Genomic DNA, 25,108 nt, shown 5'->3' with positions numbered 1-25,108 from the left:
AACAGCATACTTCGGGTTAGAGACTTGGTTGACACACCAACATCATCGTAACTCAGGACACTGAATGCAGATCTGGTTTTAATTTCCACATATCTATACTTCTTATGGCACTTCAAGATTTATCATTTTACTCAGACTCCAATCATCATTAGACACAATCTTTTGAAGTCACTTACTCTGCAAGCCCGAGGTAGGAGGCATCTGTGGCAGTTAGGAACAATGCCTGTGCTACTAGAGAAAGTCTCTCAATAGACCATGTGACAGTGCCATCTTGGACAGTCCTAAAATGTTGGCAGGAGTGGAATGCCTTGCTCAAGGGAGAGAATGTTGTGAACGGCCTGGACTTGGGGGAGAACACCACAAGAGGAATGTCCTACTGGAAGAAAGAAGACAGCTGAAACATTCTGCTGAGAAAGTTTCAAGGACTTCTGCTGCCACCCTAGGTCTAGAAATCGTTTTTCCAGGGCCAGTGGTCCTGGCCTCCCTATAGCCACTGGTGGACAGTTGAGAGATGGTCCTGCTGGAAGCTTTATCTGGATCCTCTGCGGACAGGTCCTGCCGGTGTGAAACCACCATTAGGAGGAAACACAGGCGCCTTTCAAGCGATGAGGAATCCAGAGGACCTGTGGAGTGCAGGTAGGAAGGGCCTGCCTTGTGGGCCCTGGGGAGCTGCTGAGGAATACTCCGGGCCAGGGAGAGGAACCTTGGACCTAGAGAGCAAATTGGTCCTATGCAAAGAGAGGGCATAGAAAGAACACGTTCCAACAGAAATATAAATATTTAGAGGCCAGGAGGTCTAAGGTAAGCATTCCTGGTGGCTACGGCTGGCCACCAGGAATAAAACCATAGAAGATTGCCAATTACAGCTCACCGGAGCCTGAAAAACTAAGGAAAGGAGTGCGGTGACCCTTGGGACGAAGTTAGTCTAGAACATGTGCATCATTTCCTACCCAACTTCCTAAAGGCTCCCTGAGAAGGGTCAAAGCCCCGGAGGAGATCAAAGTATTGGCAGGAGGGGAGGCATATGAGAGCGCTCTTATTCTTTTATGTCTCTGAGGGGCTCCGAGTGCCCCAGAGACCGACTCCAAACAAACATGGTAAAACGAGCACTGCTACTCTCCACTTCTTATGCCAGCCTTTCTGAGGGCCTCCAGTTCATCAGGATAAAAGAGGAGTGAGCGCCGCTGTGCTCCCGAGAAAAAACTCGTAGGGTTAGACCCAGGAGCACCGGAGTGTGCCTCTGCTCCTCCTCGAGTCTGTATCTGTAAAACGCCAAGGAGCGCATACTAATAGCAACAGCCGCCCACACACATGTGGGCAGGAACCAATGAGATGCTGACTGCTCCCACACTGGCTCAGAGATTATAATGCTGGTCAAATAAGGAGCCAGAAAGGTTGTGAGGTTTCGTGCTAGCGCACAGCTTATGGAGGGTGCAATTCCGGGTGCCCCAGAGAGGGCAGGGGCACTCGGATAAAGAAACTACACGTTGAAGTGTGAGGCCACCTTTAAAAAAAAGAAAGGAAAGAAACAAGCATTGGCATAGCCAATAGGTCTCGCCTTTGGGACCTTATATGTGTTTAGCCAGAGCGATTGGCTTTGCCAATGTTTTTAAGCTATGCTGTAGAGCATTGTGGTTGATGTGCAGCATGTTCAAAAGTTACAATAAAAAGTGTTAGAAGTATTTTTGTCAACTTATAAATAACTAAGAAGACATCAAGAGAGAAAAGTTTGGGAAAATAGTACCTGATTTACACACTAGGGGAGAATCAACAGATGCTAGTTTCAGAGGGCAGACTGAGGTGGTGCTGAGTGATGGTGAGGTGGTGATGTGCGGGTGCGGAGGTGATGCTGAGGTAGTAGTGCAACACTGATGCTCTGGTGGTTCTAAGTGATCCCGAGTTGGTGCAGTGCTGAGGTCATGCTGCACAGATGCCAAGGAGTCGCTGTGCAGTTGCCGAGGTGGGGCTGTGCAGTTGCCGAGGTGGGGCTGTGCTGTTGCTGAGATGGGGCAGAACTGGCACAGAGGTGGTCCACTAATGAGGAGGTGGTTGTGTGCTGATGCTGAGGCACAAGGAAGGAGAGTGAGAAAAGCAGCAGGAGGTAGCTTGAAGGAGAGTGAGGAGAAAAAAAGCGTGAGGCACAAGGACGAAGAGTGAGGAGGAGAAGAGCAGCGAGAGGCACAAGGAAGGAGAGTGAGAAGAGCAGCGTGAAGCACAAGGAAGGAGAGTGAGAAGAGCAGCATGAAGCATAAGGACGGAGAGTGAGAAGGAGAAGAGTAGCCTGAGGCACAAAGAAGGGGAGGTAGGAGGAAAAGAGCAGCCTGAGGCATAGGGAGAGTGAGAAGGAAAAGAGCAGCATGAGGCATAAGGAAGGAGAGAGGAGAAGAGTAGCGTGAGGCACAAGAAAGAAGAGTAAGTAAGAAGAGGAGCGTGAGGCACAGGGGAGGTAGGAGGAAAAGAGCAGCATGAGGCATAAGGAGAGTTAGGAGGAAAAGAGCAGCGTGAGGCAAAAGGAAGGAGAGTGAGGAAGAAGAGCAGCGTGAGGCACAAGAAAGAAGAGTGAGCGAACAGCAGCGTGAGGCACAAGGAAGGAGAGGGAGGAGAAGAGCAGCGTGAGGCACATGGAAGGAGAGTTATGAGAAAGCAGCGTGAGGCACAAGGACGGAGACTGAGGAGAAGAGTAGCACGAGGCACAAGAAAGGAGAGTGAGGAGAAGAGCAGCATGAGGCAAAAGAATGGAGAGTGAGGAGAAGAGCAGCGTGAGGCAGAAGAAAAGAGAGTTGAATGATCTCAGTGGCGGCTGGCGCCTAGTCCCTGGCAGACCCACCTGCGAGAATGGTGGGCTAGACCTGAGCTGGTCCCAGAGCCACACCGCAGGGCCGCGGGGGCCTCCGGTGACCAGGCCTAGGTTAAGCAAGGAAGGAAGCAGTCTCCTTTGTGAAGCGCTCTGATACCCAATACCGGGTAAAGTTTGCGTTATATAAAACTCTGTAAAAAAACACTAGAACCAACAGACATTATTCAGCATTAAAAGCAGCCCCAATGTACACATTGAATCAACTACATGTTGCAGTATTAACGTACCTGTCGTAGCTGGGTCTGTTGTAAACTATTTGGAACTAGAAAACTGGAGCCACGGAGGCCCGTTGAATTTAATAACACACACTGGTTACTGAGCATACACCGCTGGCAAATGTGCATCTTGTGCATTTCATATTTATTCATTTGTTTATTTTTGCATGACACGATTTCTTTTTGTACATGACAGCACACACCTAAAGATCTCTTGGTGCTCAAATATAACACATAGTTCAACACTGACTCCACAAAATGGTTTTCACTGGGAGCAATGGTAGAGAACAAACAGGTACGTTTCCAGACATTTCTTGTCAAACTCTAGCAGTCAGAAGCAGGTTACATTACACAAGAGCACATTCAGTTTGTCTTAGGCAGGCGCAGGGTTATCAATTAATTTGCCCAAAATCGTAGGATGTTGAACCGACGCCCAGGCTCGACCACTGTCTCAAAGTGGCAGCTCTGGCCGTAACGCTTGAAAGGGGCACGGTTGAATGAGTCTTCTAGAGGGGTTATTCTGTCATGAAGCCTTCTGTTTTTTAGCAGTAACACCTGGCATCACTAAGGTTGTGTGCTTCAGGTATAAAAGGCGTGTCCTTATTATTGTGGCACCCACTGTGACAATGGCTTTTCATAGTAAATGGGTTCCACAACTACAACATGTGAGGTATTCGGAGAGCACATAACGGATCACGGTCCTGTCTCCCACTTAGCGCTGTGAAGTAACCAAAGAGACTCGGAGAGCTCTCTTAACACCATCATTGCTGCAGCAATTCCCCTGCTGTGCTGAAGAACTCAGAAAACAATGCAATCATGACAGGCTCAGCTTGTCATGAGCGTACGAGAGGTGTACCTCATGACGAGCTGAGCTTGTCATGAGCATCAAAGAGGTTAAAACTTGTGAAAAATAGAGAACCCGTGTTCCGAGACAACCCGCCCATACCTCCCGGGAGCCTAAATCACCCGCCCTCCCCCACCTCCTCTTACTTTGTCTCCAGCATAGAATGTGACGCTGAGCCCATTCTTTGAGGACAGCCAGCCCCACGCCGTCTGTGATTCGGTCTTGCATCTGTACTTTTAGTATTTAACTTTTATGACTGGAAGTATGCCTGTACTCTTCACCTCTCTCTGCAGTGTTTTGCCGGTTCTTCTCAAGTTCAGCGCTCTTGCATACTTGTCCTGTTCACCCACACAAACGACCCCGAAGCTGGCGAATCGGGTTCGAGTCTAGGCAGAGACGCTCAAACATCCTGTGATTCTGGGCAAATCACTTAATCTCTGAAAGGCAATGTGTCCATCTGTAATGCAACTGGTGCTCATATAACGTAACTAGTGCTCATATAAAAGCACTCTGATACCTTCGGGTCGAGTTTGCGCTATATAAAACTCCCTAAAAATAAATAGATAACTGTGCAAGTTTGGCAATAATTTGTTAAATTGGAAAAAAATAATCTGCAGTCATCAGAAGTCAAATTGCAGATCTGATAAATGAAAATATATTTTGTTTAGAATTAAAATGTTCTTCAACAACACCGGGGCCACAGCGCCTGGTGAAGAAGGGAGGGTGCTGCAAAGTGAGTTGCATTGTATAGAGCAGCCTCTCCTTACAGCACGGATCAGACTGCTCGCCAGCTGCACACTCAACGCCTCTCCAAGATCCAATCAATACAAATATATTCTGTCATCAGTCCGAGTAATTACAGCCAGAATTAAAAGCGGAACAAAATAACCCTCCTGTATTTTATAAATGTTGAATTTAAGCCGTCACACGGACGGGACATGCAAGCGTACGCAGTACACAATGTGCAGGACGAAGAGCCTGCCCGAAGAGGGGCGGTTTGTTTCCAAGAGGATAGCAGGGCTGCTTTACTCCATGCCCTGCTTAAGCATTGTTCTCCTTCCCAACTGTAGTTCAATAGATATTTAAAAGCAGATTTGTTTCTCATAAAATATACATCTGCCAGCTGGGGGCATTCGCAGACAAAGAACGGGCACGCAAGAAGAACGAACTGCAAGAGTGAGACTGCGGCCGGTTTCGCTGCATGCTCCATGGTGCATCCCCCTTTGACCCGCTGCCATCGACCTGAGGGTGCCGTGTATCCGTTTCTCTCGGCCTCTTCCTGATGTGACTGTTCAATACCCAGAACGCAACATGTTTCCTGCAGTGATCTGAGTTGGTATAGTTTATCCTGCCCTTTGAAGATCAATCTGAAGGGATGACCCCATGGATATGCCACTCCTTGATTCTGTAGATGCATTGTTGCCGGTCGAAATTCCCTTTGTTTTTGTAAAGTTATCACAGCAAGATCTTGATAAATGGCAATGGAATGTTCCTGATATTTTAGTGGTTGCTTATCCCTGGGCTTCTGTAGTAATAGTTATTATAACTGAAAATCCGGCAGATAGGCCTGGATATCCAGCGGGGGCGCTGACGCTCGTCTTTGCACACCCACCTAGTGTTCTTGATCTAGCTTAATTTCAAAGTCCGGCGGGACCTCCAATATGCTTCGAAATAGCCCCTGTGGGTATTGTGTGATGTCAGAGCCTTCATCCTTCGGCAGAACTCCCTTAATTCAAATGTTATTCCTTTGAGACCGGTTCTCCAAATCCTCGGTACGCGCCTAGAGATCGATCTGTTGTGCCCAAACTCGAATCACCTCCTGCTGTAACTGTTCCACTTGCTCCTCTCTGGCTTATTCCTGTTCCTCAATACTAGCAACTCGATCCCAGACAGCATCTACGTCCCCCCGAACCATCTTCATCTCTGACGCTATTTCACCCTTCAGCAAGTCCTCCCGCAGTGTGTTAAACAGCATCTCCAAAAAAGAGCGAGTGACCGGTGCTTCGGCGGTCTCCGAATCTTGTCCCGCTTGCGAGGTGGGGGATGTACGTCTCTCTCCACCACTTACTGTTGGGAGTTTGGCTAGCATATCTTTTAAATTCCAGTAATTCTTTCTTCTCACTGAGGAAATGGTTGCTGTCAGCTCAATTCGCCATCCTCCCTCACCTTACTCCTCTTTCCTGGGGCTTCACTTCAACCCTGGGAGGGCCCCTGCCTTGTATTTGTATTCAGCTCGGCTCTTTGTGAGTTTGGGCAACTCTTACTGATCCCAATGGCCCGGACTCTCCCCCAAGTCTTTACCAAGGAAATGGTAGAATGCCGCCTCCTCAGAGTATTCACTTCCGGTGAGCTTCCCGGCCCAGGGACACTCTTGTTCGCACTTCCAAGCCCTGTGCCCAGTGTTTTATTGCTACCTTCACTGGTCTTCCCGTATTCTTAGGGCTCGCCAAACTTGAGTGCAAATGTAATGTGGGGCCACCACCTCTGCTTTTGCTAGTTTAAAGCTGCTCGCCTGTGGGCTGCCCAGTGCACTAATCGTATGGTCTTGGCCACAACCTCCACCCGCCGACTGCTGGCAAGTTCAGTCACCCCGTGCACCAGCTCCACGTGGCCGGTTCCCGTTCCTTGCTCCCTAGGCGCTGCTTTAGTCTGTCCTTGCCCACTGTTGCTTTCGCCCTTTGCACAGCTCCTACTCTCCACTCCTTGTCGACCGTCTTTGTCTCCAAACTTGTGCTAATTGCAGGGCTGCTTGATTGCTCTATACCTCTGGTGCCACCCCGGCCTCCCCTCGTACCGTGGAGTTCTAGAGCGTTATGAGGCGATGATTCAAAGGTCCTGGCTCCTCATTGCCCAGGCCGCCCTTACTTTGCGTGCCAGGGGAAGGTAGTCTCTGAGCGTGTTCTTCCGCTCGTTCTCCTAACAGTCTACCCCAGCAGCCCGGTGCTCCTCCGCTTCAGCCCAGTTTCTCCTGCTCCCTCTGTAGCTCCGTGTTCCCAAGGGCCTCTTTGCATCGTACCTCGCTTATGCCAGCTGCCCAGTGACTCTCCTTACTATGTCGCCACTGTGCCCGTCACCGTTGATCCTCGTCCAGGGGTTCCAGCGCCACCGTATAAGGGCGCAGCTGCCATCTCGCTCCTCCGAAGCAGCCCTTTCCAGACGAAAGGGGAACCAAGCCATAGGCCTGCCACCCCCGTTAGACTCCCCGAGGGTTCGCACTGAAGTCTCTCGGCAGTATGGGACTCTCTCTCCGCTGTAATCAGTGGCAGGAGGCTCGGCAGGCGGATGGGAGCGGGGAGACGAAAAAGGCACATCTTACCCGGTCGCCATCTTGGCTACGCCTCCCAAGAAACACAGTTTTGAACATTAAATGTTGTATTGACAAATAGAAAGTTAACAGTCAATTATTAAATGTATTCATGAAGGCAACTGAAATATTTAGAAAGGCTTTATTGGCAATCACAAAGTTAACAGCGAATCATTACAGGCTCTAATTAGTGTCATCATAAGATGGTACAATTTCTAGCGATTTTAATGGAGCTTCTTAGGTCTATTATAACATTTGTACTTTCATTAATGTGGTGACACCCTGACAAAGGCATACCCCATTATATATGGTCTAGTATACATGAGGACATTGTGCTTCTAGGATGTAAAGCTCACTAAGGGGTGTGAACTGTTAGAAGGGCGTCACCATAGGTATCCCCACCAGCCATCATCTCTGTTTTTGTGAATTAATGTGTAGTATTGAGTAATGTGTGTGAAATAAGGAGTATGTTACTTCCCTTGTTGGCATCTATTCGTAGCGTGTTGTGCTGTAGATTTACATGCTATGCATACTCCTACCATCTAGTGTTGAGCCCGGACTCTGCAACTTGTTTTTCCTTGAGGAAGTTTTATGATCAGAGTCATGCGTCGTTTCTCCTCTTTGAGGTATTGCTCATGTTCAACAGCTCCTTTGTTAGATGTTTTTTCTCCCTGCCATATACAGAGTGAGGATATATTTTGCTAAGTTAGCATTTGGGGTTGAAAATGCTGTATTCCTGTATATTCTTTTCACCATCTAATAACTGCTGAGGAGGCGGGAGGGTGCATGTGAATCTGCAGCACTACACGCTATGAACAGATGCTTACAGGGCAACATACTCCATTTGTAGCATGTGTTGACTGCAGCTACACACCCGGCATACACTGTAAAGCAGTATCCCTCTTGCTGCGGGTTTAGGCATGAGATGGTGCGTTTGTTCGAAATAATGTCTGGAGGAATGTTTGCTGAAGAGCTTGTTGTCTTGCTTGAACATCCACAAAATAATATTTTGTAATGTATGTGGATTCATCCATGTTGCTGCTTTGGAAATGTCACTAAAAGTGATATTTCCCCCAAAAGCCATGGCTGTTCCTTTCTTCCTTGTTGAATGAGCCCTTGACATAGTTGTTAATGTTGGTTTTGCTTTAGCAGAACACATTTGCATACATTTGACAATCCATTCTGCTATTCCATAAAAGAAAATACTAACCAGCTCCACTGTAGTCAGGTGTCTTAGCACACCCTGTAGGCATTCGGCCTATGGGGTGGGACCCCGATGATGAAGCATGTCACCAACTAGGTTGGTGAGTGAGGGGTCTTCTACAAGGATATGCATTATCCGATAACAGGTTGGGGCATATTGTGCTGACTAGAGCACTCAAGCCTAGATCCAGAGAAACATTTCTCTGCCTACGAGGGGATACTCCTCTATTGTTTTTGTAATTCATTTCGGGGACCAGGAGTTCCCACCTCGCATAGTACTTGTAAAATTTCCCTCACTCTCTCTTTTGTTAGTAAGATTAAGGCTATTCTTGCTCCCTTCTTCCTGGTAGAGTGGGCTCGTGCCCCTCTGCTAGTTCTTGGCCTGACTGTTTGTGGCAGAATTGTATAGTTTGTGCGATTCATCGTGCAATGTTTCCGTTTGTTACTGGTCTACCCAGGAAACTGCTTGCGAAGGACACAAAGAACTACTTTGTTTTCTTGTGCTCTTTAGTTCTTTCCATGTAATGCATTACTGCTCTCCTAGCAGGTTTCTGAAAGAAGCTTGGTATTTGTACTGTCTGGTTTATATGGAACCAAGACACCACCTTTGGCATAAAGTGTATGTCAGTTCTCATTACCACCCTATCATTGTGTATTTGAATGTAGGGTTCTTACAGTGTTAGCGCTTGCAGTTCGCTTACCCTGCGCAGCGAGGTGATTGCCACCAGAAAGGCTGTCTTCATTGTCAGCATTTGTAGGGAGGCCTTATGGATGGGTTCAAAGGGCGCTTTCATAAGCTCTGTTAGGACTAAATTAAGGTTCCATGCCGGTGGCGGCATCCTCTTAGGTGGCGCGATCCTTTTTGCCTCTTCCAGGAATCTTTTTACTACTTGTGATGTAAAGAAGCTCTTTCCTGTCTCTCCTCTTGTGTAGGCTACTATCGCTGCTAGGTGTACTCTTAGCGAGGATGAACTTAGTTTTGCTTTCAGCAGGTGCGAGAGATATCTATGCACCGTTGATTCCCTTGTCATCTTCTTGTGTAGTTTCTTCTTGCTGCACCATTGTGTGAACCTCTTCCATTTTGCCACATAGCACCTTCGTGTGGTAGGTCTCCTTGCCTCTCATAGCACCCGCAGGGTGCTCTCAGGTACCAATAGGTGTGCAAACTCTATGTCTTCAGGAGCCATGCCGCTAGGCTGAGGCTCTCTGGCTCTGGGTGTAGTACTTCTCAGTTTTGCTTGGAGAGTAAGTCTTCTTTTCCCGAACTTGTGGGGTGGTCCCTGTGCCATTTCCATTATTTGTGAGTACCAGGTCTGCCTTGCCCACTGTGGTCATTTACAAAAAAAGGGAGAAATCTGTTGGAAGAAGGGCAATCACCACTCCTAGTGAGTGGTAGGTCCAGCCTCAGTTGTGCCATCAGGACATTAGCAATTACAAGTTTACTGGGCTGTTCCTAAGTAAAAGGAATGTATGTGTCCCTGTGGTGTGAAGGATGTTGTAGGGTCACAAAAACTCCTAGAGTTGGGCATCCATTATGTTGGATGTAATGCCCTCACACCCCCTTTCAGGTGTCATGCTTCATCATCTGGGCTTGCTCCTAGTTGGGTCAGCGGTGCAATACCCAACGGGCAACACGTCAAAGAGGGGCTCTTTGGCGGAGATTTTATCCAACTGCCGTTTAGATGAAGTGTGGGGTGTGGGGCCAGTACTGCGTAGACGTGTGAGTTAAAATAAAGCTGGGGGTACCGGGAATGACTTTATTCTGGGGGTCCCCTGCTCTAATTAAAAAGAAAACTATCCGGTACTTGCTGGAATGTTATGCTTCCAGTTTGCGAGTGACGGTATAGTATGTGCTGTGGTTGGTTGACATGTTTCTCGCTCTAAAGCAATTAGCTAGCGATTCTTCAGGACCTATCAGTAGAGAGTGTATCTAAAGTGTTAACTGTCTACGTCAATGTGGTTGATTTCTAATAATCAGACAACCAATCTGGTATGTATCGCTCACAGAAAAATGGGTGTTTCCTGCGTCATATCTGTCAGACTGCATCTACCTGGATTGGGAGAAAAGGAGCAAATCACAACAGGTATATATATATATATATAAAACCAGAGGGTGGAGAGCGTACATTCCTAGTGCCAATCTAGATCCAGTGCTGCTAGCATTTGAGTTATAACTAAAATGAACACATGTTCGTGCAGATCCTTAGTGAGCAATATGGTGGGCATGCTCATGTAGATAGTTAGGCCTCTAAATTAAAATCAAAATCAAAATTAATACAAAATTTACAAGACACGGAGTCGCTTCCACAGTGTAGGGTGGTATGGCTAGTAACTCACCTAATTGGTTGTGTAAACAGTCCCCAACAATATCAGGCGGGTTGTATAACGTGTTGAAACTTCAAAAATCTGGCGGGTTATAGGAGGAAGCCATTACTCAAAGCTTTATAACTGGGGGTGTGTATCACTAGCTTCTAGTTCAACAAAATTCTCAAGTTGGTTATAGGTTGGTGGTTAATCCATTATCCTAATCTGGCCTCCTTATTGCCAAAAACTAGCGCAGCGTGGCCCTTCCCTTGTCTGTGGACCTTAATCCCTTTGTTACCTGGGGATAATCGTCTCTGCGTTGCCTGCACTTCATGCTTATTTCTGGTGTGGTAATGTCCCAATTATTGAGCGGAGCCTGTGTAAATTTGCCCGTGTTTCTTATTTAAGGGTGCTGATGTATAAGACCCAATTGGCCCCTTACTGTGTGCCCCATTTCAAATGCTGCTTTCTGGTGTGTTAATATCCCCAATTATCGAGCGGAGCCTGTGTAAATTTGCCCGTGTTTCCTATTTAAGGTTGCTGATGTATAAGACCCAATTGGCCCCTTACTGTGTGCCCCATTTCAAATGCCGCTTTCTGGTGTGGTAATGTCCCCAATTATCGAGCAGAGCCTGTGTAAATTTGCCCATGTTTCTTATTTAAGGGTGCTAGTGTATGAGACCAAATTGGCCCCTTGCTGCGTACCCCATTACAAATGCCGCTACTCGTTCGCTCCAAAGGGTGCACTATATGGCGTTACTGAGTATGGTAGTTTGGTAGTTTTACCTGGCATCTTTCGTTCCAGCTACTTGTCTGTGCGTATTACAAATCTTGGGGGACTAATGTAGTAACCTCTCGTAATGCCAGCCTATATGCCCAGGGTGTTGATAATGGTGAGGCTGTAGTCGCAACTCAGTGCATGTAGCCGTGTGCGGTCTGTAGTTTTTAAAGCAGTCTGGTAACAGCCGAGTCGGAGTAAATAGTAACCTCATAAAATGGCTTGCTCATGCCCGTGTAGGTGACCCAGGTCTCCGTACGTACGTGCCACCAGGATCAGTGTCATGTTGCTGGTCCTGCACTTGTTGAGTACCCTGTGTATCAGTGGTATTGGGGAAAAAGCTTGAGCAAATGTTTTCGACCAGCTTATCCATAGGGCATTCCCCTGGGATCGTTCCCCATGTTTGCCTGGATGCGAAGTTCAGCATTACGCATTCTAGTGTGTTGCAAATAGGTTCATCGTCGGTGTTCCCCCATCTCCTGAATAGCCTTTGCTTTTCCTGTGCATTGAGCTCCCACTCGTGGGATGCTGAATTCTGTCTGCTGAGCCAGTCTGCTTCCACATTGTCCTTCCCTGGTAGGTGTATGGCTAGCAGGTCTATTTGAGTGGGATGGCCCATCTCCATATTTCCTGCGCTAGGTTGGATAGTGCAATGGATTGTGTTCCTCCCCGATTGTTGATGTAGAACATCGTTGTTGTGTTGTCTGTTTGTATCAACACTCTCTGGTTGTACAGTTGTTTCTGGAATGCCTTCAGGGTGAGGAACACAGTCTTCAGTTTCAGGTAGTTGAATTGTCTGACCGCATCTGCTGGAGTCCACAGACCCCTCACTTTGAGTTTTTTCATGTGTGCTCCCAATCCCATCTGGGATGAGTCTGTGGTGATGGTCACCGTTGGGGTAGGTGTTGTTAAAGGCTTCCCTTTTGTTATGTTCTCCCTGTTCCACCACGTAATCTTCTCCAGCACTGCCTGCGTTACAACCACTAGATTTTCCCAACTTCCTGTAGCTTGTGACAATTGTTGTTGCAGCCATTCCTGGAATGGTCTCATGTGGAGCTGTATATTGGGGAACAAGTGTATGCAGGATGCCATCATCCCCATGATCTTGCTCGCTGTCCTCACTGTCAAAGCTCACCCCTTCTGGTAGTGTGTGTCTCCTTCAGCAGGGCCAGTGTTCTCTTGCCGCTGGGGAACACCTTACGCTGTATGGTGCTGATCTGTGCCCCCAGGAAGATCTTCACTTGCTCTGGTTCCATTGAGGATATCTCCCAGTGTATGGCGAAACCCAGGTCTGTCAGTGTTTCTGTGACCCGCTGTGCGTGTTCCTTGCATGTCCTGTGTGAACTTGCTTTTATTAGCCAGTCGTTGTGGTAAGGGTATTCATGAATCCCTTCCCTGCGCAGGTACGCTGCCACGGCTGCAAGACATTTGGTGAACACCCTTGGTGCGGACTTTAGTCCGAAGGCTAGGGCTGTGAACTGGTAGTGTTCTTTGTTGATGGTAAATCTTAGTAAATGTTTCTGCTGCCTGTTCATGGGAATGTGCAGGTAGGCATCTTTGAGGTCCATGGTGGACATGAAGTCTCCGACCCTTATCCGAGGAATGACCTCTTGTAGGGATGTTTTCATTTTGAACTTTTGTATCTTTATGTATTTGATTAGGAACCTTAGGTCCAGGATGGGTCTTGGCGTTTCGTCCACTTTTGGAACTAGGAAATAATTTGAGTACACTCCGTTGTTCCTTTCTCTGAATGGAACTGGTTCGACGGCCTCCTTTCGGATGAGTTCTTGTGATTCCTCTAGGAGTAGCACTAGTTCTTTTCCTGAATGCACCTTCCTTTTTGGTTTTCTGTTTGGTGGTTTCTTTTCCAGTTCTATGCAGTATCGGAACTGTATGATGTTGAGTATCCATTTGTCTGTAGTTATCTTTTTCCACTCCTGGAAGCAGTGTCTTAGCCTGCCTCCCACTGGTGTTACATGTTCGTCGATGTTTGGTCCATGTAACCCCTTCTTGTTGACCTTGTTGTGCCTCACCCTCGGAGGGGTCGTGTGGGTGGGCACGCTTTGCTTGACGGAGTCACCTTGAGGTGGGTTGTTGGCCCCCTCTTCTTGTTCGCCCTCGTCCATTCGCCCTCCCGCGAAAGGACTGGCCCCGAGGCTGGTACTGCCAGGTTTGCTTTTGCTGTCCCTGCTGCGTTTGATTGTTGCCCTGGTGTGCCTGCCAGAATGCCTGGTGTGACGTTCCCGGCTGGTTTTCTCCCCTTCCGTTTGTCTCCGTGTCGGGGTACCCCTTTCTCATCCTTCTGAATTGTAAGGCCCCCATGGACCTTGCAGTTTCATTTTATTTTTTGAGCTGGGTGAGTTTCTCATCCACCGGTGCCCCGAAAAGTGTCCCTCCATTGAAAGGAGTGCTCAGAATGTTGTTCTGTACTTCCGGCTTGAAGCCTGAGCTCCTGAGCCAGACATGCCTTCTTTCTGTGATTCCTATCATCATAAGTCTGCTGGATGTGTTAGCCCCATCCATTGCCGTTTTTAGGCAAGCATTTGCTATGTTTTCCCTTCCTACACCAGGTGTAATGCCCTTTGCTGGTTTTCATCGGGGAGGTGCTTGAGCAGTTGTCCCATCTCGTCCCAATGCTGGTACTGGTGTCTGTTCAGTAGGGCATTGGAGTTCGCCATGCGCCAGTGTACCGCTGCATTTCTCTCTATTTTTCTCCCAGTTAGGTCCATCCTCCTACTTTCTTTGTCTGGTGGTGGGCATAATGTTGTTGGTATGTTTGCCCTCTTACTGGCTGTTTCCGCAATAATGGAGTCCGCCATGACGGATCCCTGGATATAGGGAGGATCCTGAGAGGAGTGTTTGTATTTTTTCTCCGTCCTAGGTGTGACAGACCTGCAGGTCGCTGGGTCTTTGAACACCTCCCTCCCTTGGTCCATGACACTCGGAAGTATGGGGAGGAACTGATTCTTTGTTTGAGTGGGGAGCAGGGTCTCTAAGAGGAAACATGCCTTTGGTATTTCCTCCTCCAGTTTGACTCTATAAGCCGCTGCCGCGCGCTTGATGACTATGTTATAGGCCGAAAATGTCATCTGGTGGCGAAGGCCTCGAAGGATAAGTCTCCACGGGCTCTTCTGGGTTTTCGGAGTCGAGGTTCTGCCATTCTAGGTCCGGTGCCATCGAGGATGCCGAGCCGAAACTAGTTTGCTGGTCATCGTCCCCTTCTTCCTCATAGTATAGGCCCTCTTCCTCTAGGTGTTCCTGTGGCTCGGGAGTTTTCGATGGCCCTTCGGCGTCAAACTCCTTTTCCTCTTCTATTTCGACAATCGTCATCTGCGGTTTTGACTGAATCGTGAACTTTTCATTTTCTCGTCTTACTCTCTTCCTTTGCAGGATGTTCTCCATTTCGGCCTCGAGCCTTCTCTTCTTCCTCTCCTTCTCGGCGGCATGCTCGGCGTCGAGGGTTTCGGCCGATCTCTTCAACTTAGTCGTCAACGGCGAAGCGACCTTCGGGTCCTTCTCTTTTGAAGTCGAGCGGTCATTTTCGGGGACGTGCTTCGACGGCCTTGGCTTTTCGCCGGTCTTCGCCGCCTGGGAGTCCTTTTCAAAGGATCCACTGGGCTGTTTGTCCTTGGATGCAGCTGCAGCCGTTGAGATTTTCAGCGCAAGTGCTCCCATCGAGGACTTTGACTCTGTTTTCGAGAGTCTGACTCAGGCTTTCGAGAGTCTGTTGGGGGTTTAGGGGTCTATGTCTCTCCTACCTCTTTAAATGCCTTCTTATCGGTCTCTACGACCGTGTAGTCATCTGGTCCCTCGGCGATGTTGTCCTCTGCGCTGCTGGAGAGGCCCAGGTCCCGAAGCTACGGAGGTTGGCCTTTGCCTTGCATAGTGTAGTTGGCTCTCCTCTGTCTCTCTCTAACCCTGAGTGTCTTTGGGGGTGAAGGCGGAGCAGGCATTGCAATCCTTGCTCTCGTGGTCGACCGGTAAGCAGAGGTTGCAGACCGGGTGCTGGTCCTTCTGCGCGTATTTGTGGTGGCAGTTAGGGCATAATTTAAAAGGCGTTTTGTCCATTCCTGCACTCAGGGGGCCCCCTGTGTGCGCATTTTCCGTTGGACGTCGAACATCTCGAAGTTCTCCTTCTTCGTCGTCCCTGCTTGGTGATCTTGTTCCTCGGTATCTTCTCCAATCTTTTCGTTGTAAAATACGTCTTTTTCCTCTTCTTATCTCCAAAAACTATGGAGCCTCTCGGTGACGATCCAGACCCAACGGCAGAAAAAAGAATCTGAAGATGGCGCCCAAAGGTGGGAGCTTCCGCAGGAAGCGTGCACACGTCACAGGTAGTACACCAAAAGGTGGGACGTCGACGCCAACCTGGACTACAAAAAAAAAAGAAAAAAAAGAAAGAAAAGACTACGATTCCGGACCTAACCACTACTAGACCGCGGAATAATGCACAGTATAGTGAATCCAGAAAGATTCACGCTGCAAAACTTTTTACCCCATCGATGAATCTGCACCAAATTTGGTACTCTATAAGCATATACAGCTATGGTTCATGAAGCCTTTTTTGTACAGTTGATTGCAGCATAAACAAGTTAAGGGGCCACAGTCAAAAAATATGTTTTCCCATTTTAGCTCCCAACATAATTTTCGCTTGCAGCTATGGAAAAATCACTAAAATGATGATTTACTCCGAACTAATAATGAAAGTAGATCTTTACTGAGAAAGTGTGCTTTTGTTGGTTTGATTTGAATCTGTTCAGTATTTGTTGAAAAATGTGTTACAAAAGGTGAAGAGTGGGCTTGAAAGGGTGAAAACATTTGAAAATATTGGCCATTTTATTTTGTGGCCAGCCTGCAGATTTCTTTTCAATGACCAATTTTTTTTTTTTTTTAAAAGGGCGACCCCAGTGGATGTGGAAACTTTTGCTACTGTCATCCATTTCCAGTTTGCATACTCTAAACAAAGACCGTGGACCCATGTGCTTTGAATGACTGGTTGCAAGAGAACATTTTCTCTTACAGTCGATGTTACAGAAAATGGGGCTCAGTTCCCGGGTCCAGAAAAAAAGAGATTCAAAGGTTCACAAAAGAGGGCATGGTGAGCACACCCTATTTTGATTTACTTGGTCAATCTTTATTTCGTGTAAGAACAACAATGATGATGTTTGCTGTTTATATCCATAAAAATGTGTTAAAAATGGGGGAGCACACCCCGACTCGTAGTTCTTAAAAGGCGACACACATAAATGACTCTACCTCGCATAGATCAAAAATAAGAAAAAGTCTACATATTGATGATTTCATAGGCTTTTTCTGAGGCAGAGGACTAGACACAACCAAAGCAGCCCCCATAGTACACTGCCTCCATAATGAGACTGCAGACCAAGATACTTGTGGATCTTTGTGTGGTTTACTTTCAGTCTGTGGCTTCAGTAATGAGACAGACTATGGACGCCATTTTGGGTATTACGCAGCCGTAAAATGGACTAATGAAATAATTTGGAGGCCATATAATATAGTGAACACTCAACATTGGCCAGATAAATTGGGACCGTTAGGTCTGCCCTACGGTCAGATTGCATTTCAAGGGGGGGGTCGAGAACAGTGCACTCATCTATTGTTTTAAAAAAAAATCTGAGTCAAAGGTCTATATTGCAAGATCGCAGACTCAGCATACCAAGCAAGAGAACTTCCCTTCCATCAGTGTGTTGACTTTTAACATTTTAAAAGGCATTATAAAATTCTGATTGGTTAAAATTTCAGGTATCGCCCATTACATGAACATATGCCTCTTCCTTGGCCACGGGAGGCGCATCCTCCATTTTGTGTAAATCAGCAGACCTGAACAGGTGATACTTTTGCTCACAGGTATAGCAGGCAAGGAGGCAAAGAAGAGATTCCTGTAGCAGCATCTACAGCCCCAGAATAGAAAGTAGTCGAACAATGCCTAGGGGAAAAGTAAAAGGGTGGAGAAACACTTTGACATGGGGAAAACATCCACTGGGGGAGACGAAGCTGAATGTACATCGGGTCACCTGCAAAGTATCTGACCAAATGGCTAGCTTCCTTTTGCATTTCTACCATTTGGCATAGAATGGAGCCATCAGATTGTCCACAGAAGTGCTTTGGGTGTGGAGAAAGTATTCATCATTGAAAGTAAAGTTGTTGGATTTAAGGATAAGGTGGCAAGCACTTTGGTGGATGGCTTCTAATAGTTCTTCTATAAAGAGCTTCATGTAATACCAAGAAATTAGATGACACCTCAGGTCAAAGCATGACATGGAGTACGGGAAATTCCTGGTCCAATATGGGCCACAAGTTGTTATGGAGGAAGCAGAACATCTTTCGCCTCTTGCATGGAGTGTAAAATGAACAACTAGGGTGGGGGAAAAATCCCATGATTTTAAACCAAATGATCATCATTATGGCAAATTCCATCAATAAGGAAAAAATGTAATAAGCATAAAAGCGCCCTTTGTCATGAATGTCTGAAAAAAAGTAAAAACTTAAGAAACCCCCCCCCCAAAAAAATCGGTTCTTTTGAGAACCACAAAAAAACGAGTATGACTTAATAAATTACAAGGCCCAGCAATGCCACCAACAGTAGTTTGGGTGCCCACAGAGGGTGGTCGTAGAACCTGGCCACCCAAAATAGGTTGGTCTTAGGGCAGGCTCTATGGCCAACTCCCACTGTGCATGACTGAAGGCTGTGTGCAGCACCAAATGGGAATAAGCAAGATGAATGCAATAAAACATGAAAAACCTAGCAATCCAGAAAAAAGCCACAGTTAAAGGTGAATTTTTGGTCAGCAAACCCCGCACCTGGAAAATGACCAGAAATTTGCCAGTTACGGTATGCAACGCACAGCACACCAAAAATCGCACTGTTAGTCATGCTAAATAGACACTGCAATAGCACAGGAAGAAAACTGTTTATCATGAGGCAGCATGAGTTTAAATACAGACGAAACATGGCTCAACTTTTTGTACAAATGGTGCATGTTTTCCCTTCATGAATAGTGAGTAGTACATCTAGAAAAGTGTCTGTTACTATTGCTACAGGTGAATCAGATGGTAAGAAGGATAATGTTGATATAAACTGTAAATCTTCTGTTTTCTATGTAATGCACTTCATGATATAAATAGGTCATCAGTGAATGTTACTTTATTGGCATAGAATGGAGGCATCAGATTGTCTACAGAAGTACTTTGGGTCTGGTGAAAGTATGCATCATTGAAAGTAAAGTTGTTGGATTTAAGGATAAGGTGGCAAGCACTTTGGTGGATGGCTGCTAATAGTTCTTCTATAAAGAGCTTCATGTAATACCAAGAAATTAGATGGAAACAAAGATTTTAATGTGACCAAATCAAGACTCTCTATGGTGATGCACAAATGATCCATATTCACTGAAACCGATTTCCACGCATTATCATTTGTGTGCAAATTATTTTATCAGTAAAACTTTATGTCTGTGCAAATTTAGTAACCATTTCAATGGAAAATGTGCTGCCTGTAAATGGCAGGGGGTACTGCATGATGGCTTAGTTACATTAAAAAGCTGCTGCCGCATATCTACGAAAGCTAGCGGGCTGTGAAAGTTGGTTGGTCTAAAATTGGGCAGTGGTACTAAAAAGATTGGGGCAAACTGACAAGGAAAGATCGGTCAATGATAACCAATATGAATCACCTCAAACCCTGCTTATTGACCGATGAACGAAAAATATCATGGCCTTTGATGGCTGCATCTCTTAACCAAATCTTCAATTCAAGGATGGGTGTGCGGATGATGCAGAAAAGTGTGAAGTGTTTTCCGGATTATAATATATGCAGCACAAGTCACAATCAAGGGCATAGAGAGAATATATCAATTTGGCAAATGATTACCACCCAATCCGCTTACTATTATGTACCGTTAAGGATCTTTTATACAAAATATCTCTATGAAATATTTTGGCTTCTAAACAAAACAAAAGAAATGCTCTATTATATACCAGAAAAGCACATCAAAGTGGACCTTTGGTTTTACACAATGGAATACGAAAACAGATGTTTGTGAAATACATAACAGGAGTAAAAAGACACACAAACATATTACAAACACTAAATAAGTGACCCTCCACTTAAGGAGTCATTCTTCATCTAGAAGTGACTTTCTTGATATAATAACACCCCTGAAAACAGACTCCTGATGCTGCGTTCTCCCAGAGCCACTCTGGATGGCCCATCAAAAGCAAAAACGTGCAGTTTGGTGGTATGTCCTTGCGCTCTCAAAACCAGTATTGCCCTCTGTCAATAGATGACGATAACATTGACTTTTTTTTCAAATTGATGTCGAGAAATGACATGCTGGGAGGCTAATACACCACCAAGTATCCAAATGGCTCTGTGGCAATTAAAAAGGATATTGGTACAATGTATACGGGGGGCAATTATTTCTACGTGATATGCAACACTAAAGGGAATATTAATATAATCCTTGCCCCCCCCCACCCCAATAATAAAATATACTCAACAGGCAGGCCAACAATGAAGGGTGGTTGAAAAATAAATGTTCTTCAGAATAGCTGCACCAATCGTCTTGATATCAGTTTCAATATTAAAAGGGGACCTCCTGAAGGTAGCTCAGCTTCCTCGTGAACGCTGGTGAAAAGTGATGCTACAGAGCTCCTCTGAGGGCTCAAATGTAATTGAATCCCTTACTCTAAGTTCAAGACATTTTTCTTCACCCACTACTGAGGAGCACATCTTACCGGTCATCACTCTCCAGGCGTTCCTCCAGCTCTGCTATCCTGGCTTCCATTTGGGCGACCAGGCCTTCTTTATTTGATCTATAGGAGTTTTCCAGGTGAGAAATTCGACTTTTCAAATCTTTGTTCTAGAAATAGACAAAAACGCACATTGTTAGCTTTGGAGCATTAGCAACACAGCTTAAGTATGAATAATGATTTTGCGAGTTTAAGTGGCTTTTCCCCTTGCATCCAGACTCATTCAATGAAGAAGATATATTTAAAAATCTGGATGCAGTATTCGCAGTTCAGTACATTGCAAAGCACACACAGTCATAGAAAGAGTTTCATAAAAATATAAAACTGTTGCTGGTTAGACAAATTAATTGGTTACAATGGAGTGCACAATCATTAAACAATTCCTACATGAATGAATAAATGACAATCTATACTATGGATTCCTTAAAGGAGCTACGAGAGCCCTGGGCGCTCTGGTGCACAGCTGTGTTGCCCTGTGTGCTCTTGGGTGGTTACCTCTTGTTTTGGGGGTGCTTTCTAATCCTGGTGGAGGATGAGGTTTGTGCTGCGCTTTGAGGATGGTGGAAGCAGCGTACAGCTTGCGGCTTCCATTGTGAGCTCCTGACCCCTGCTACGGACGCCATGTTTGGTTTATTTCAAACACCTCCCGTCCCAGGGACCCCTGGTCATGACGGGCCAAGGTTTACTTTGGATGCTTAGACTAAAAGAATAACGGTGTCTTAGGACAAACCTATCCAAGAGGGCGGACAATTAATTTCTTGTTTTAACCTATTCATATCCAGGTCATGACCTACTCCGCCCTACAGACCTACGCTGGTCAGCCTGCTTGCTGAGTTGCATCATGATTGGTTCTGGCAGTTTTACCTGTCCTTCAGTTTTCACTGCTTAGTACTGTTGCCCCAATCATGCCTGCTTGTGTCTTAGAAGTCTTTTTTTCTGAAATCCATGATTTCTCCACTAAAGAAAATGGAGGCTTCTCCAGTGTGCTTGCTTGTCCACTCCACACATGGCGATACTTCTGGAGCCCGGGGTGATGGAGGGAAACCGCGAGCCCTTCCCATTTACAAACGGTACAGATTGCGTCTCTGTGAAGACCTGCTCTTGACAGTTAAAAGCTTTTCCATCATATGTGACAGTAACCCGCTTTCATTTGGGACACGCAAGTCAGTGGGCACATTCCAGCAAATGTCCCTTTACCCGGATGCACAAAGCGTAAAGTTCCAGAGCTACGTGGCCCACTCTCAAAAACAGGGCCAAGCCTCTCCGATCGCCACTGATATTAACTGGATATCGCAAGCACTGAGCGGTGGGGCTACTTCCAGGCCATATGGGCCACCAATGACTGAAGAAAAGTCTGCAATGTGCCTCCCGGCCACCTACTCAGGTCACGCTACACACCTGTAAACCATCTAGAATCCAGCACAATTTAGAAAATCAGTTTCCTTCATGAATGGAAGAGAATATGCCAAGGTATGGATTTCATGGCATGTGGGTGATGTGAGAGCACCACAGCCAGTGAACTATGCTGCTCTGACGTACTCTAGAGGCAACATTAAATCAGTCTTTGGAAACTTCTTCAAACACACATTTCAGGAAACCAATTTAATCATTGTTACGGTTAAATATGTACAATAATAATCATTAAGGAATTATACAGCGCAGCTAATCACTCAATAGGGGATCCAGGCGCTTTTGAAATCCATTCTCTGATAAAGAGATTACTGGTAGGGACAGGAGCGTGGCTTCAATTGGTGCAACAGGCACAGCGGCACCGAGGGCCTGGGAGACCCACTGATGCCATGCTGTTTGTAATATTCATACAACATTGGGGGTGGGGGCGGGGACGGTTCCTTCCTACTGTACATGTCACTCCCAATGCTGCATTAGGCACTATAGTTTCATTTCCCGCCTTGATGCGTTTGTAACCCACTCATTGTAACTGATGGATTCCTAACAATTCTCTTTTGTGCTCTCCTGGCAAAGCTTGAATGCTTTTAAATTAATCGTCCTCACTGCCAAATCATAATCTGCTTACATTATTTTTTCTGTGGTTTCTGGTTTGTTTCGTTTAGGTCTAATTGAATGGCATTTAAAAAGCGCAATTAAAACAGTGGTATGCCGTACTAAACTTCCAGTCTCTACCTCCAAAAACTGAAACCCACACAGCAAAAAAAACACACAATTACAGGCAAAAAAATACAATTTGATAATGATAGCAGGCCAGTGAAGTGCACTACGGTGGCCAACTCCTCATCATCGGAAGTAGCAATAAGTGAAAGGGCCGAGAAAAACAACGGTATATTCCGGATAATACCACTAGATGGCAGGATTATGTACAACATAAGAGTTTATTATAAACAAAGCCTACAATGGGTTCACTCAAAGAATGTAAGTAAACCTCCAACATTTGATGTGTCATTAAGGTGTTTTACCAAACACATCAGATGGAGCTCTTCAGAAGATGAAAGGTTCCCCTCTTACACCACATATTCTTATTTGTGTCTCATCAGTTTTGTTGCAGCTACTTCAAGCGTTACTTCATCTGCCCAGGGAGCAAATGGTCATTCTCCTAGTTATAAACGCAAATAACTTTCTGGCCCAGACTGAATCCATTTAAAGAAAGCTTCCTGGGTTGCACTCGACGCCCAGAAACTGAGCCTATTCATCGGGTAATTCATTCTAAAAGTCTATAGCTTAGTTAATTATGTAATTCTTCTCTCCACCCGAATAACTTTCATTGTTACTCAACGTGGATTTCAATGAGCCATATTAGAGGTGATTAAACACACAAGGGTGACAGAAAACAGAAGGATGCTGAAAGGAAAGAATGAAAAACGCATCCCTAGCACAGATGCTGGGTTTGGTGGCTTAGTGGACTAATGCGTCCACTGTAGGGGCTTGTGTTCGACCTCATGGTCACAGGTTCAAATCTTGACGGGTCCCCTCAGCCTTTCATCCTTCTGAGGTCAATAAAATGAGTACCATAGAATAGGGCAACAATAAAAATCTGTTATTCAGCGCCAAGGTACCATTGGGTGTTTATGCGCTTTACAAATACACGTTATACATTACCTCCTCGTTTCCCTCACTTTCCTCCATTACATAATGAGGCCCCAGTGCCTTGTAGACACATCCCTACCAATATAAAAAGCACCCACCACATCTCCTAGTCTTGTGTGTCTGCAGAGACAGTGGGGCGAGTGTGGCGCACTCACTCCAGCAAAGGCTTGATTGGTGGCAGTGACAGCGGCTTCCTTTTCACCAGCAGGGCCGGTTGATGATGTTGGTCCTGGTGAGATGCAGGCTAATATTGATGCAGTGAGTGTTCTGGGTCCCATGGGATGTCAGTATGCATTGTTTCGCCCAGTTGGAGGTCAGCGGTGCCTTCCTCCAGTGGGGGTGGCATGGCCTGTTGCCAGGGGCCTAACACAGGCCCAGAAGGCCCCGAGCTGCAGGTGGGCCCCGAGCTGCAGGCGGCCCCCTCAGCACAGTACTCAGGCCTGAGAGCTCCGGATTAAATCCAGAGGGGTGCCCCCTCAACTTTCATTACGTGAGTGCCTGTTGCCAGGGCGGAGTTCTACCGGCCGGAGGTTTGCTGTGCCTTTCTCCAGCCAGGGTGTGGCTGTGTTGCCCAGGCACTCCGCTGGTCAACGTTAGTCCATTGACAGCTTCCAGCTGCACATGGCTCAGCGGCGGCAGAGCAGTGCCTGATGTGCACTTGTTGCACTGCAGCACCTCTCTCTAATCCTGCTTGAGCTGCGGCAGGAAAAGGTGGCACTGTTTTGGCATCTTCCGGGCACATGTGTCGCATGCAAAGGGGGGATTCATGTATTCATTATATATTGTTAATCTGCTCTACCCTTGTGTTGCCACACCTACTGCGTTGTCTGCCTGGTGTGCGGGGTGATGTACACCTGTGTACAGTGGCGGCTGCCTCAGAACAGGGGGGGGTGGCAGTGGAGAGGACTGGGATGGATAAAAAAAAGCGTAGCCTTTGCTGCCTCGCCACCTCTCCTCCGTCCTCTTAGAGCAGCAGATGGCTGGTAGCACTGGTAACACTCAGCCTCCCATACTCCCCCAGCCAATCATGACGCTGCATGAGCAGCATCATGATCGGTCTGAGTGGCCTGTTTCGCCACTCAGACAGTACCTGGGGATGTTCTCCGTGGGCATGTGCAACACAGCTCTGTGGAGAACTTGCTACGTGTGCATGAAAGTTTGGCCAGCTCAAGAGGCCCGACCAAACCGTCATGCGCAATTCAAGGAGTGCAAACCTTTCCTCACTCTGCTCTGGCATCACAGAGCACAGCCGCGCCCGACCTGGCTCCGAGTCCCACATAGCAAAAAGAAAATGATAACGCCCTATCATCATTTTATTTTTTGCACTGCTGCATTAGCAGTGTGGCGAAGCGCCTCCACCCTAGTGGAGGAGCCGCCACTCCCTGTGTATGTATGCCGGTCTGTCTGCAGCCGTGTGCTACAGCTTGAGGGTGCAGGCACTTGTTTATGGTTTCTTCATCCCATTCAGGACAGGGAATCTTGCAAACTTCATAATGGCGTACATTGTCAGCATTTTTATTGTTTGGACTTTAATGGTGTGGCCTATGGGGTGTTATGGCCCAAGATTTCCAAAACATATATTAGCAGTTGGTTCTGGTTTGCAGGCTTAACTGGCATTTCATGTGTATTCCTTTCTGTGGCCGCTTCTTGTCCTTGAGATTTTGGCCATACTTTAGATGCGGTTCTATAACACGTGGTTTGGTACATTTCCACTTCGTTTTTTTTTCACATATAGGTGGTTTGGCAGGTTTTCCTGACAATTCCTATTAGGTTATGT

At 46.5% G+C, this 25,108-nt stretch overlaps 1 protein-coding gene across 2 annotated transcripts in view; it reads right to left on the bottom strand.

Moving 5' to 3' along the window:
* Window positions 1-25,108, bottom strand: part of CGNL1 (cingulin like 1) — a 579,392-nt gene that overhangs the window by 55,355 nt on the left and 498,929 nt on the right. For both annotated transcript variants that reach the window (XM_086958373.1, XM_086958374.1), the window contains exon 16: window positions 20,257-20,381. In XM_086958373.1, the coding sequence (XP_086814499.1) occupies window positions 20,257-20,381 (125 nt within the window). The remainder of the gene's footprint in view (window positions 1-20,256; window positions 20,382-25,108) is intronic.

The sequence above is a fragment of the Lissotriton vulgaris genome, chromosome 2_1 (genome assembly GCF_964263255.1).
Source record: "Lissotriton vulgaris chromosome 2_1, aLisVul1.2, whole genome shotgun sequence".
Classification (NCBI taxonomy): Eukaryota; Metazoa; Chordata; class Amphibia; order Caudata; family Salamandridae; genus Lissotriton; species Lissotriton vulgaris.
The sequence above is the reverse complement of the archived record's forward strand: the minus strand, read 5'-3'. Positions and strand labels throughout refer to the sequence as shown.